This window comes from Callithrix jacchus, chromosome X, assembly GCF_049354715.1.
Source record: "Callithrix jacchus isolate 240 chromosome X, calJac240_pri, whole genome shotgun sequence".
Taxonomy (NCBI): Eukaryota; Metazoa; Chordata; class Mammalia; order Primates; family Cebidae; genus Callithrix; species Callithrix jacchus.
The window spans coordinates 116301907-116316610 of record NC_133524.1 but is presented as its reverse complement, the minus strand read 5'-3'; the positions used below and the strand labels follow the sequence as shown (position 1 = coordinate 116316610).

Here is a 14704-nt window from a genome sequence, read left to right as displayed (position 1 = left end):
GCCAGTTAGGGAACCAGTGACCTAGAATATTTATTTCATAGTATCTTTTTGTACACTGTTCTCAACTCCTAAGTTGAAGTTGACATTTAATATCTCTTCATAATACACAATAGCTTTCCGTTGCAGCTTTCCATTTTAGCTTTACATATTGAGCTATTGATTTGAACCAGTGTAGGATTGTGTGCTGTCTCTCTCTTACTTAGATCACCCTAAAATACTTGAGCCTTCCAATTTCCGTATACTAATAGTTTCCCAGTCCCTTTACTATATCACATAAGAAAACTTAGCAATGTAGCTGGTAACTTTTCTCTGCATTACCCAGTTAAGCCATGTGAATGCCAGTTAGTCATCATGACTCCAAACTCTGCAGTTAGCTACCATATGTCTTTGGCCAAGTTGTTTCTGGTATCTTAGTTTCTTCATCCTGGGGGTGGGGGCTTTAAAATCCTGCTACTCATTTCTTTGAGTGATAGTTTGCATTTCAGAGGAATGCATCTTAGTATTTCATACTAGTATCTTAAAAGGAATCTGATAAGAAGCTACTTGTTACGTATCAAGAACATACTATAAGTTCAGTGTAAGATGCACCACTTAAGTTTCCTGCAGTTTTTCAGGAAGAATTCTTACAAGACTCAGACATTTTTAAGATTATAGCATTTCATCTGTTTATTTAGGTAGAGAATGTTAAATTGTCTTGGGCTCATCTTCCACCCATCTAGTCTTCTTTTACCCTGGTAGCTAACTTTCTCCATCAATAATTGCCATTTCTTGTCTTTGAAACTGGTATAGATATTCATGAATGATACTGAGTAGCTTCCTGAATCTTTTCAGATGCATGTGATTTACTTAAAACAGTTTGATTATAGATATAAAATGTATATACCAAATAAGATGTCACCTAAGAATGTGATTCACCTAAGATGTCACCTAAGAATTTTGATTCTTCCAAAAAGAGTTTTGACTCAATTTTTTGTTTTGAGATGGAGTCTCTCTTTGTTGCCCAGGCAGGAATGTAGTGGCTTGTTCTTAGCTCACTGCAGCCTCCTCCTTCCAGGTTCAAGCAATTCTTGTGCCTCAGCCTCCCGAGTAGCTTGGCTTACAGGCAAGCACCACCACATCCGGCTAACTTTTGCATTTTTTTAGTAGAGATGGGGTTTTGCCATGTTGGCCAGGCTGGGTTTGAATTCCTGACCTCAAGTAATCTGCCTGCCTTGGCTTCCCAAAGTGCTGGGATTATAGACGTGAGCCACTGTGCCCTGCCTTGGACTCCCTAAGTAATGGGATTATAGGCATGAGTCACCATGCCTGGCCTCAGTTGGTTTTTAAGAGGAATTTTATTAGTTTTTGTTGTAAATGTATACCTCAGCTTTCCAGTTCTTGTGCTGAAAATTGTATTTGAAAAATACCTGAACTAGCAGAAAATTGAAGATTGACAGCATTTTTAATCTACATGAAACTTCTCATTGAAATTTTAGTGGCAATGGAACTTTTTAATCTTTAAAAATCGTTATTGCTTCTGTGGCTATTAAATTCTTCTGCAAATACACTTTTCTTTTCCCCGGAAGCATTTTCAATACAGTGTTAAGTATACATTAGGCAAGTAGATCAGGTTAAAACGACTTATAGAGTGAGATTTTCTTTTCTTCAGAATGTGATCCCTTTAAAGTTACTGTTTTACCAAAATTTTTTTCCATTACCCAAAGAATTTTTAAAGGTTGAATTCATGAAATCAATAGTTATTATAAATTAATATTTCACATACTAATTGAGAGCATTTTAAGTAAGTGACAGTGTCTAGAAAGATCTTTGTATTAGTGGAATTGCCTTTTTGAGCTACTCTGGGAATATCTGTCTTACATGAAAGCCTTATTGGCAGTATTTATGAAAGTCGTTTCAGTACTAGGTCAAATACCCAATTTGGGAAAGAGAGAACTATGAGTCTGTTGCCAGAATAAGAAATTAATCTACTAATGAATTTTTTAAAAACCAAGTTATATTAAACCCAAGGCATATGCTTTATGGTACGTGTCATCTAATAGTTTATGGGCTTGGTGGTAATTTGGGAAATTGAAGGGGAGGTGCTAACTGGGGACTCTTAACACCATCTATTCACAGGTTACATCTGGCAACCTCAGCTATCTGGATTCTTAACAGAACCAAGAAGCAAGTTAAAAAAATGATAATTGAACTGGCAGCCAAAGTCGATGTCAGAAAAGTTCATAAACTCCAGGGTTGCATTTTGTTCCTAGTTATTGCCCCAGAGGCTAGTGGGGCGGGGTGAGGGAGGGAAAGCTTGGCACATTTCTTGAACGCAAGCACAATCAGAATTGCCATGCAGCCTGTTTGTCCTATCTTTGACCCAATTCTAATAAGCTTAGTTATCTGATTTATCAGTCCCTGGTAGATTGCAAGCTAGGAGGAGAACTAGGGCAACAAGACAGGAAATGTGAAGTAGAAGTAGCAGTTAACATCCTTCCTGCAAGTGTATCCATCTGTGCCCTTCCTTCCTTCCTTCTCTCCAGTCTCAGAGTAGGTTTTCTTTTCCTGATTAAACTGAGGCAAACAGTTATGTCAGCAAGGTCTGTTTATATATCTTTCCCCATGACCAAGTGACCCCAGATTGTTATGTATTGAGTTCTTATGTCTTATGCTTCTGAAATCTCATTTCTCTTACCTTGTAGGAGACCTTGTATCATTCAGCATCTTCTATCTCTCAATTGCTAATGGCTCTTTCCCTCATCCTATTTAAGTTCTTCTAACCTGAAGCTATCCCTTCTTGTCCCTGTGTCCCCCTTCTAATTACCTCCCTTTTGTCCTCTCTTAATCATCCTAAACTTCTCAAAATGAGTATTGTATTTGTTACCCTGCCCAAGTTCTTGATGTCCTAACCAGTCACTTCCCATTTCCTCTTAAACCTGCAGCAGTTTTACTCATTATCTCCCACCCTTCATATTGCTAGAGCAAGTGAACATGTTTCAAAGCTCTCTAATATTATTTGCTCTCTTCCCACCCGAAATGAAACTCTCCTTCTCTGTTTTCATTTTCTATTTTTTTTTTTTTTTGAGACGGAGTTTCGCTCTTGTTACCCAGGCTGGAGTGCAATGGCACCATCTTGGCTCACCGCAACCTCCACCTCCTGGGTTCAAGCAATTCTCCTGCCTCAGCCTCCCGAGTCGCTGGGACTACAGGCGCACACCACCATGTCCAGCTAATTTTTTTGTATTTTTAGTAGAGACAGTGTTTCACCTTGTTGACCAGGATGGTCTCGATCTCTTGACCTCGTGATCCACCCGCCTTGGCCTCCCAAAGTGCTGGGATTATAGGCGTGAGCCACCGCGCCTGGCCTCTGTTTCCATTTTCTACCTCCCCTTTTACTTCTTTTTCCTACTCCATTGTCTATCCTACAGGTATTGGTGTTCCCAAGGGTTTTGTCTCTGGTCCTCTTTTTATTCTGCTTCCCCTTACTGAGAAGTGTTCTTGCTCATGTTTTAACTACTACTTAGGTTCATACAGCCACTTGGTTAGGACATAGTCTTTTTTTTTTTTTTTTTTTTGAGATGGATTCTTGATATGTTGCCAAGGCTGGTCTCAAACTCCTGGGTTCAAACAATTCTCCCATCTCGGCTTCCCAAGTAGCTAGGACTGCAGGTGTAAACCATTGTGCTCAACTAAGGACACAGGTATCTTAAACTCACGTATCCAAAACTGAGCATCTCTCTCTTCCACATAGTCTTTCACCCCCTGCCCCATAGAACTACAAAAAACTGAAATACATTTATTCTTCCTCTTCTCTTTTCTGTTATGATGAATGGCATCAGCATCTACATAATCGGTCAAACGTGGAATCAGAAACCATTCTATTACCTCTTACTCCTATACCCCGTACATCCATTTAGTCAATGTTGCCTTCTAATTTGATCTCCAGTCTATGCCTTCTGCTTTTCTTCTGCACTTCATTAATCCAGCTCAGAACAATATTATTGGTTACCTGAACTCTAATGATAGAGACCCCTCCTACCTTACCACTTCCATCTGCCATAACTTCTGAAATGAAATCCTGCTTAGTACCCTGCTGCTAAATCTTTTTTTTCATCAGGATAAGGCCAAACTACCTAAGGGCGTATAGTACCTTTGGGATCTGGGTCCCTGTACACTTTTTGTGCCTTCTCTCCTGCCAGGAATAGCTTTTGATCCATTGTTCTAGCTATGCCAGCCTGCTTGCATTTCCCTTGAAGTGCTGTGTCTTTTTACTCTCCATATTTTTGTCTTTGCTATTTCTTATACCTGAAATGCCCTTCCCCCATTACTTGCATCGTTAATTCCTACTCATCCTTAAAATCTCAGCTCAAGTGTCACCTTTTCACAGTGTGTCTTATGTAATAAGGCTGAGCTTGAGTGTGCCTCTGAAATTTTAACATGGCACTTGGTGTTGCCTGCTCCTACCACAACACATTTTGAAATTATAACCACTGATTTTTCTTGTCTGACTCTTCACACTAGACTCAGCATCTTGAGGCAAACAATCATGTCATCAGGTCCCACTTATATCTCTTTTCCCATTAGTAAATGACCCCAGATTGTTATGAGTACTTATCTCTGCTTTGTATAGTTGTTCATTCAGTGAGTTAATACTTAACAATCGGCAGTATTTGAAGCACTATGCTTCTTCGACATCATTAACAGTTTGCCTCTGAAAGCTCATGGCCTGATCATCAAGAAAGGCTCATTATATTTGTTCATTATGTTCTGTTTAGGAAATCTGGGAAGTATGTGACCATGTTATATATTTTTTCATCCAAATGACTACATTTTGACTTGGTAATTAAAAGTGTATGATTTGGTTATTTGGAAAATCACTTTTGTGGAACATCTCATTTGCTGATAATGAATGCCAGTGACTTGTTACCTTGGTAAATAAAATATGCTTGTCAGGAAGTGCTGTCATTTTACTCAAAAATTCGCAGATTTGAAAGTTTGTCACTGTTTCTGTTCTCAATTGTCCTTTCTCCACATCTAGCTCAAGACTGCAGTGCAGATGACGACAACTTCCTTGTGCCCATAGCGGTGGGAGCAGCCTTGGCAGGAGTACTTATTCTAGTGTTGCTGGCCTATTTTATTGGTCTCAAGCGCCATCATGCTGGATATCAGCAATTTTAGAATCTGCGAGCTGATTGATAATATTAAAATACATGCAAATAACAAGGTTTTCTTACCTTTCAGTTGTTGGAACACTTTGCTTCTTAAATTTGATTTGTTGAAACTTTAATCTTTTATCAATCCCAGCATTTTGAGATCAGTGTTTGTCAATGAAACCTGTTCCCTTTGATCAGCTTAAAATCCAAAGTGTAATATATACTAGTCCTGGAGACAAACTTGTTCAAAAGAACATTGATGTGCAATGTTTGAAAGTCTATCTTACGAAGCCTTGGCCAAATTTTGATCCTAACCTTGAAGTATGCCTTGAACTTACATGGCCATTATAAAAATAAAATATGTAGTTGTGTCTTAATAGAATTAATAAATATCATTTCACTACTGGTGTTCCGTTTCAATGTATAAGGTCTATCATGATTTAAACTCATCACTGTGCCTTTGCATAAAGTTCATTAAATAAATATTGATGTAGTATAAATGCCCATCAGATATGCTTAAACTTGGTTTTCAGTTGAATGAAGTAGGGAATGTCCTCAGGACCATCAGCATTTTAAAGGTTATGTGACTTTTGCTGATTTCTCTGAGTTCAAGTTAAGGACCAAGTTGGTACCTCAGGTTTGTGATTTTTCCCTAGGGATGATACAGACCCAAGAGGCTCCGACGGAACTTAAACTGGCTTCAGAATTAGAGTTTTTAAGAGAATTGTTTGTTTTTCAGCAATATAGAGTGAAAGGATTCAAGCATATTTAACCACTTACTTTTTTGTTTTTGTTTTGTTCTTCTTTGGATGCCTGATTAGTACTGAAAGATAGAAATATTCTATGAATTAATTAGGGCAGATTGTGTTGTGTTTCTCTACCTCATCTTGTTGATCTCTGGAGCATTAAAATCTATTTAGTGTTGTCATCAGAGTGGTACTTATGAAATGTAAGCTACCAGCAATCTCAGAAGGGAGGCAGTGAAGCACAGCAACTAGACTCTTGTTTCTTCAAGATGGCCCCGGTGGGGCAGTGCATAGATGGGGGTGTAAAGAGAAGCTGTTGGCATTAAAATGAGCTAGACAATCAGCCCTTGTTGAAACATATTCCATGGTATAAGAGTAGCACAGATATGAAACATAGATAAAAAAGAAATATTAATAGACGAGAAGACGTCTGGGTTGAGGTATTATTAACGCATTGTATGTGTATATTGGCATGATCAGAGTTTCTGTAACTTTCTGATTAAAAATTCAGTGTATCTTGTTGCCCAGCTCTCAGTCTCTGAGAGCTTTCAGTAAAATACAGTAAGTTCTTCCAACATAGGCTAATGTAGTTACTGAAATGAATGTTATATACTCAGAACCATAACAACATTTTTATAAATGGCAAAAGTACAAGAGGAGGAAAAGTTAAAATTAGAGGAAAAATACAAGTTATCACTCAGTCATAAATCACACCAGATAACACATTTTGTTAATTTCATTAGCTATTACTGGAAAGGACCTTAAAGATTATTTAACCCCATAATTTTACAGAAAGGGGAGTGAAATTCATCGAGGTTCCATATCAAGTGGGCAACAAAACTATTATTAGCATTTTGATAAAAATTGCCCCCAATTAAATCTAGTCACTCAACAGTAAAATAGCAATCTGGTTTACACTTGAAATTAGGAGACCAGAATTGGGCACTTTGGGCTTCTGTACTATGTTTTAAGTTTTTTTTTTTTTTATACTGATATTGGCTTTTTCAGTAGTAACATACCAAAACACTCCTATTTTGATGTCTGTTTGCTACTTCAAAACCTAATCCTCCTCAGATAGGATCATTAGCATAAGAGGAAAAGAGAAGAGAATGAACACTTGTTGACCTCCTGATGTGTATCAGATGCTTTCAAAATATAATTGTATTTAATCCTCAAATCCCTTATAGGTATTATTATCCCCCTCTTGCAGATGAGGAAAGTGAGGCCCAGTTTAAATAACTTCCCCAAGGTCCTTTCGCAAGTACTTGAAGGAGTCAAGATTTAAACTCAGTTCTGTCTGAATCCAGAACTCAAAATCTACATTGCATGGACTGCAATGTGTTAGATTCTGGTGTTATTCTTCCAGGCCACTGCTCAGCTAAAAATAATTGTATATAATCTGATAACTACCTAATGCCTTTGCAAAAAAAAAAAAATATATATATATATATACACACACACACATACACACACATAGTGCATTCTCGATCCTAAGTCTTTTTTTTAACTTAAGTTCTATTACTTATACAGAATTCTTATTTATGCTTTAATTATAGGTGTGGCAAAGGAGAAAGAGAGTAGGGAAATACACAAGCAGTGGTTTTAAGTGTAGATGATGGCTCCTTTCCCCAGTGTTAGTAGACAATCAGACCTAAAGTCTTCCCATATTAGGCAAGCACCGTTATCTATTTTGGACCCTTTCCCATTCTTCCCTTACCTTCTGCTTTTTGTGCTGAGGAATTTCATGTGATTTTAGATAAAGTGATAATGAGTTATTAAGCAAATAAGAAAATAGAGGTAATGCTATAAAAGACTAAGCTATGTACGCTTTCAAAATGTTTGTTTCTTGCATGCTTTTTCCTACTTAATTGCATTCTTTACTAATTTCCTTGCTGTCTGTTCTTTTCTAACAGCTGAAGAATGTTCTGCTGACTCTGACCTCAACTTTCTTATTCCTGTTGCAGTGGGTGTGGCCTTGGGCTTCCTTATAATTGTTGTCTTTATCTCTTACATGATTGGAAGAAGGAAAAGTCGTACTGGTTATCAGTCTGTGTAATCAATTAAATCTAAAGCTTTTTGGGTTTCTTTGTAATTAGAAGTTACTTTTTCATTGGCTAAAAGCCAGGACCAGCTGTGCAATAGATTGTTTAAGATATGCAGACTAACTTCAGTGGCTTGCTAGCTGACTTGGGCATGAGTACACTTATTTAAGACAAAATATATTAGGACCAATTTTTTTTCTGTTTTTTCTTCCTTTGTTAAAGTGTAATTAAAAGAACAATTGTGGCTTAGAATTTTTTAAGTAAATAATGATTTTAAGCCCTGATCCAGTTATGAAAGCATTTTTACTGATGTGTAATTTTATATGTTACAGTTGCTTATATTTTACTACTTTGATGTTACTTGTAATATCAAAGTTGTTAGAGAATTTAACTTGCTTCAGGAAAAAAATTTAAGAACATAATGAATTCATTTTCATTGGTGGCAGACATGAAACTCGGTTCATGATAAGACTTCTTTTCCCCACCTCCTGATTAGCATTATATAAATCCATATTTTTCTGTTAAGAAAGAAATGGCTTCATATTATATTTAATAGCAAAAAGTCTGGCTGTATTCTCCATTACTGTTAGTAACTACTATATTTTAATAAGGAGATTTCTTTTTTTAATATTTTTGTTCTGGAGTTTGGAATATACTTATTATCTCATACTTGACATTTACACTGAATGATGAAGTAAGACCTTCAGCTTTTTAAAAAAGGTGTTTATTTGGAACACCTATATGGGTTATGGTTTATTAAGGTTGTGATTTAGAAAGTTTTTTCCCCTCAGAGCCTTAACTTGTTGAGAAGGTTCATTTATCCTGCACTGAAAACAAAAACTCTATATACTTTGTTTATGTGCTTCCTGTACTCTCCAATTCCCTACATGAATATACTCTAGCTGACATTTTTCATATACTGATTTCTTTTTTCTCTCAGCAACAAGTGCTTACTCTAGAGGCTAGTGGGCCCTGATGTGTCATCAATCAGATGGCTGCCTAGCCAAAGCTGGACCAAGACTATCCTGTAAATTTGTTGATCTTGATGTAGACTTACATTCCTATAGGAAACTCTGATGGCTCTGGCTTCTGGGGTAAGGTACTAGAGACTGCTCATCCCCATGTCTGCTTCACTGGTTCAGCTGTTGAATGGCCCTTTTATTTGGAAACACAGTGTTGAAGTTGTCTAGGGTCCAAATGGCTGCTTTGTACACCTATCATTAGTGTAAGTCAGATGTTTATTTTATCAAGCTATTTTATCTCTACATTTAACTAAAAACAAAAGTTCCCAAAGATCTGCCTTCACTTCAGAATTTTTTTTTTTGATTGAAAAAGTTAAACCTGAACCTTAACTAAAGTGAGTTGGTTATTAAATCCAAGGATTAAGTCCCAATCTACCTCTCAGCACAATGCAGATGCTCACCACTGTATTGCTGCCATGAACTCATGCCAGAACTCTTTGCCAATAACTGGAATTATAAAATTTTGTTAAAGAAAATTTATCAAAATCTTCCTTTACTGTCTTGTCTATATGTACATCTCAAAAACATATATTCCAAACTGGAGTAGAAAGTTAGATTGCTCAATTACAACTCCTCTAGAACTTTATAGCTCTGACATGCAGATTCACACTCTCCTCTGTTTGCTAAGTACGTAAAGAATGTTTTCTTTTAACATGTTCTCTTTAGAGAACAACTGCTTGTTTGTTATAAAAGCATTTGGTTAAAATGATGGCACCATAAAGAACAGTGGCTTCATTTCAATACATATTTTTAACATGATTGTCTAGAAGCCAGATTAATTAAATCAGCTTGTGACCTTGCTAAGCGTATACATTGGAAATTCAGATACATTCAAAATTATGGGTTCATTTACAAGCATTCTGCATTTTGGGTATGAGACTAATATCACTAATTCCTCAATAGTTATCATGGCTCTATCTTAATTAGAAAATATGTATGTTTAATTCTTTGAGAATTAAAATACAGAATATTAACAGAGGGGTAAAAACTGCTTCATCTTCAATAAGATACAGAAAGCTCAAAATCTATGAGCTGAGTGATCGATTAGCTTTGCTTGCTGAGTTCATTTTTATGTCAACACAACAGTGGATCAGACAGTATGACTTTGAACTCGTGAATGTAAAGAATTGTTTTTCACCCAAGCTGCTTTGGAAGAACTGATACTTGCTGCTAACTAAAGTTTTGGATGTATCAATTTAGAGAACTAATTAATACCTGCAAAATAAAACATACTGTGGCACTCCTGTTTGATCTAGTATGTGTGATTTTAGATTGATGGATTAAAAAATAATAAAGATCATACATTCCATGCCACTATGGATAACCTCATTTTTATTCCATATGCTCAGCCTTAAGAGCTTATACTTATTTGTGTAATCTAAGTTCCTTAAATCCTAGTCTCTTGGATTGTCAACAGGAATCATAGGATCTCATAGGTCTGCAATGTAACTAAGTCCCGTCATTAGGAAGGCACTAGTACAGAACTTTTTTCGTACAGACACCTCAAATAGGGGGGCCTACATAGTCATGGAAATTACAAGGAATCATCGAAAACAAAATATGGAAGTCTATCAAATGTAAGAACATCTTAACAAATGTACTTTCAGCATATTTCTGTCTGCATTGACGAAGTATACTCATTGTTGAAGTTTATTTCACTCTGGGTGAGACATATCAGGGATATGGTGTGGCATGGGGAGCAGCTATCCATTTTCTGAAAAATTTTAAAAATTCCTTACAATCCAGTCTAGTGCTGAATTTTTATATAATTGGATAAAATGACACCACATACATAAACATACTCCTTTTTACATAAGGGGTATTTTTGGTGGGAGAAGGAATTAGACATTGGCTTCCTCCATAGTTCCAGAATAATAGGGTTTCATTTCCTGAAAGACGTTTAGCAGCTTTTAATTAAGTCAAAAAATGGCCTTCATAACTCTGCTACCTCACAAGGCCTCTGAAAGCAGCACTTTAAGATGACTGATATCAGGAAGAGTGGTTCGATATACATTGCTGTGAGGGTTACCATGTATCTAAGAAGTCAACTTGGAGTGTCATCTTTTAAGTTCAATGTGTATACTTTTTGAATGCCAGAAGTGCCTTTGGAATTCTGATGAAATGTTTTTTCTTTGTTTTTACTGTCTGCATGTATTTTGATAGCAGTGTAAGTTTGGGTCCCTTTAATTTCAAGAGGTATGCATGATGAGCAGGAGAAATCTTGCCATACGATGCAGCTTTAGTAGGAAAAAGCCGTAATTTTATTGAGCAGCTACAGTATTGTGCGCCTTAACCACACTATTTCATTTGATACATCAACTCTCTGAGGTTGGGGTATCATTCCCAGTTTCCAGATGAGATGACTGAGACTTCAGTTGGTTACTTAACCAAAGTCACACAGGAGTAAGTGGCAAAATGCACATTTGAGCGCAGTTCTATTTGCCCTCTAAAGACCATGCACTTAACCACTATACATCCTGCCTTTCACAGAAACAATAGATTTGTTTAAAAGCAAATGCCTTCCATTAAATGGTTACAGAAACCCTACTTCTGTACTTTTCTATCTTGTATGTAGTTGCCTTATAAATGTTTTCCAATATTCTTAAAATAACTTGAGTTTTATCCAGCCCATTTGTGGGGCCGACGGATGTTGTGGCACCATGCCTTTTAGAAGATCAAAACCAAGGCCCGTTTGCACTGTACCTCATCAGTAATATTAAGCCCTGAATGTCATTTTTTTTCAGGGTAGCCTTATCTAGTTATTCTGATCACGTATCATTGTCATTCCGCCCTCAAACTCTTCTGCACCATGAATCATTTTGACTGTGCATTAGTGTGAAGAGACTAAATGTGTCTCTCTTCTCACTTTCCTTAAATAAATACCATTCATACTCCTTCCCATTGTCCCTCAGCTTTAAGTGCAGTGTAGCCATATCACTCAACTATCTTTGCCAGGTGGTTCTGAACCTTATTAATACACAGTTCCTATTCCCAAATTTAAGGCCTTCTGGGAAGGGTTTCAAGAAATTTGTTTTTTGTTTTTGAGACAGTCTCTTTCTGTCACACAGGCTGGAGTGCATATTCTCATAAATGGGTGTTAAACAATGAGAACACATGGACACAGAAAGGGGAACATCACACACCAGGGCCTATTGGGGGGTGGGGGGCTAAGGGAGAGATAGCAGGGGGTAGGGAGCTAGGGGAGGGGTAGCATTAGCAGAAATGCCTAATGTAGATGATGGGGTGATGGATGCAGCAAACCACCATGGCATGTGTATTCCTATGTAACAAAGTTGCATGTTCTGCACATGTAACTCCAGAACTTAAAGTATAATTTTAAAAAGGGCTGAACTTAAGATATCGGTAAAGTTTCACTTTCAGCAAACACACAAAAAATTTTTTTCTAGAAAGAGTCTCGTTCTGTTGCACAGGCTGGAGTGCAGTGGAGTAATCTCGTCTCCCAGCAATCTCCACCACCCAGCCTCACGTGACTCTCATACCTCAGCCTCCTGAGTAGCTCCCAAGTAGCTGGGATTACAGTCATGAACCACTATGCCTGGCTAATTTTTGCATTTTGAGTAGAGACGGGGTTTCACCATGTTGGCCAGTCTTGTCTCAAACTCCTGACCTCAGGTGATCCACCTTCCTCGGCCTCCCAAAGTGCTGGGATTACAGGTATGAGCTACTGTGCACACAGTTGGTTTCAAGAAATCTTTACCTGTAATGTTTCCAGCCCTAATCTTCGACAGCCCCCATGCCCCTCCCTACTCATCTACTACTTTCCTGTACTTACTTCAGCCATACTGACCCCCTTGCTACGCCTGGCTAATTTTTGTTTATGTTTATATTTTTGGTAGAGACGGGGTTTCACCATGTTGGCCAGGCTGGTCTCCAACTCCTAACCTCAAGTGATCTGCCCGCCTTGGCCTCCCAAAAAGTGCTGAGATTATAGGCATAAGCCACCACACCCGGCCAATGTTAGCTTTTTATTTATATCAGTCTGGACTTCTTCCTAAAGATGACAGAGATCAGCTGTTTAGATAAGATCATAGAAGGAGGAAGTAGAGAGAGAGAATAAGGCTGAGATAAAACCTTAAGGAACAAAAATCTACTCAGACTGGGTTAAAAAGAAAAAATGAATTGTGAAGCCATAGGGTAAAGCTCACAGAATCCAGTTGAAGGAAGTACATCTTGGACTCGAAGGAACACAGAATTAGATCATAAAATTTCAGCTGAGAGAATACATGGGTGTATTCTAGACTACGAAGAAAGTTTAGAAAAAAAATGAAAAATGAGTAATAACTTGCACTGTATTTGTTAAAATGTATTATAAAGCTATAATCACATGTTAGGGGGGTATAAGAATAGACCAACAGTTCAAAGGATAAGACACAATACACACACAAATATATACACTAGGAGATATATTTATGTTTGGTATTTGATAAGGATGTTCTTTTTAGGTAAGTGGGGAAAGAATGGAACATTTGAAACTGATGCTGAGGGCCAGGCAAGGTGGCTCATGCCTGTAATCTCAGCACTTTGGGAGGCCAAGGCAGGTGGATCACTTAAGGCGAGGAGTTCAAGACCAGCCTGGGCAAAATAGCAAGACTGTCTCCAAATAAATAAATAAATAGCTGGACATGGTGGCACATGCCTGTATTCCCAGCTACTCAGGTGGCTGAGGTGGGAGGACTGTTTGAGCCTAGGAGTTTGAGGTTGCAGTGACAGTGGGAGACCCTGTCTTAAAAAAATAATTTAAATTTTTAAAAATATGATGCTAAGATACTAAGATACTAGGTTAGTTATTTGGGGGAAAATACACTTAGTCTCCTACCTCACAATACCAAAATAAATTCAAGGATAAGTAAAGTTTAAAAAAAACCTATAAAAGATATAGAAGAAAATATAATAGCTGTTTATTTTATCTCAAAATAAAGACCTTCCTAAGAATAGAAGAAAAAGACGAAATGGCAGGGGAAAAAAGATTTCAATATATAAACATTTAATGTATCTGATCACTAAAATGCTACCAGACACAAATTTACAGGTAAGCTACAAACAAGGGAAAATATTTGCAATCTTAAGTATGCCAAAGAGTTAAGGTGATACTTTTACTATCAAATAAATACAAACAAGATAAGATGAATACTCCCTAAATAAGCTGGAATAAGGACATGAATAGCAAAATTATGACAGAAGAATTGAAAACAGACAAGCAACTTGAAAAAATGTTCCATCTCCCTAGTAAACAAAGAAATACAGTTTGAGTATCCCATATCCGAAATGCCAGGGACCAGAACTGTTATGGATTTTAGATTTTTTTAAGATTTTGGAATATTTGCATTGTATTTGCCAGTCGAACATCCCCAATCTAAAAATCTGAACTGCTCCAATGAGCATTTCCTTTGAGTATCATGGTGGCACTCAAAAAGTTTTGGGTTTGGGAGCATTTCAGGTTTTGGATTTTTGGATTACAGATGCTCAGCCTGTATAAACTAAAACAAGGTATTTTTCAAACTGGCTAAAATATTTTTAGTGATAATATTGACTCTTGGCCATGGTACAGAAAACTGTATATTAACAATGTTGGGAGTGAAAATAAAAATTTGGAAACAATCTTTAAGTGCCCAGTAAGATTGAACTAGGTAAGTATATTGTGAAACATTGACATGACCAAATGTTACAAAGCCATTTAATATCACAATATGAAAAATAAAGAATGTGAGACTGTGGTTGTGTCTTAATGTTAAGTGAAGAAT

General features: G+C 37.1%; 1 protein-coding gene across 2 annotated transcripts in view; it reads left to right on the top strand.

Moving 5' to 3' along the window:
• Window positions 1-10256, top strand: part of LAMP2 (lysosomal associated membrane protein 2) — a 44930-nt gene extending 34674 nt beyond the window's left edge. The window contains exon 9 of one of the 2 annotated variants that reach the window (XM_078362358.1): window positions 7792-10256. In XM_078362358.1, the coding sequence (XP_078218484.1) occupies window positions 7792-7934 (143 nt within the window). In that variant the 3' untranslated portion in view covers window positions 7935-10256. Of the gene's footprint in view, window positions 1-5017 lie in introns of both variants that reach the window. The other variant, XM_078362360.1, reaches the window with a different exon arrangement.
• The last annotated feature ends 4448 nt before the right edge of the window (window positions 10257-14704 follow it).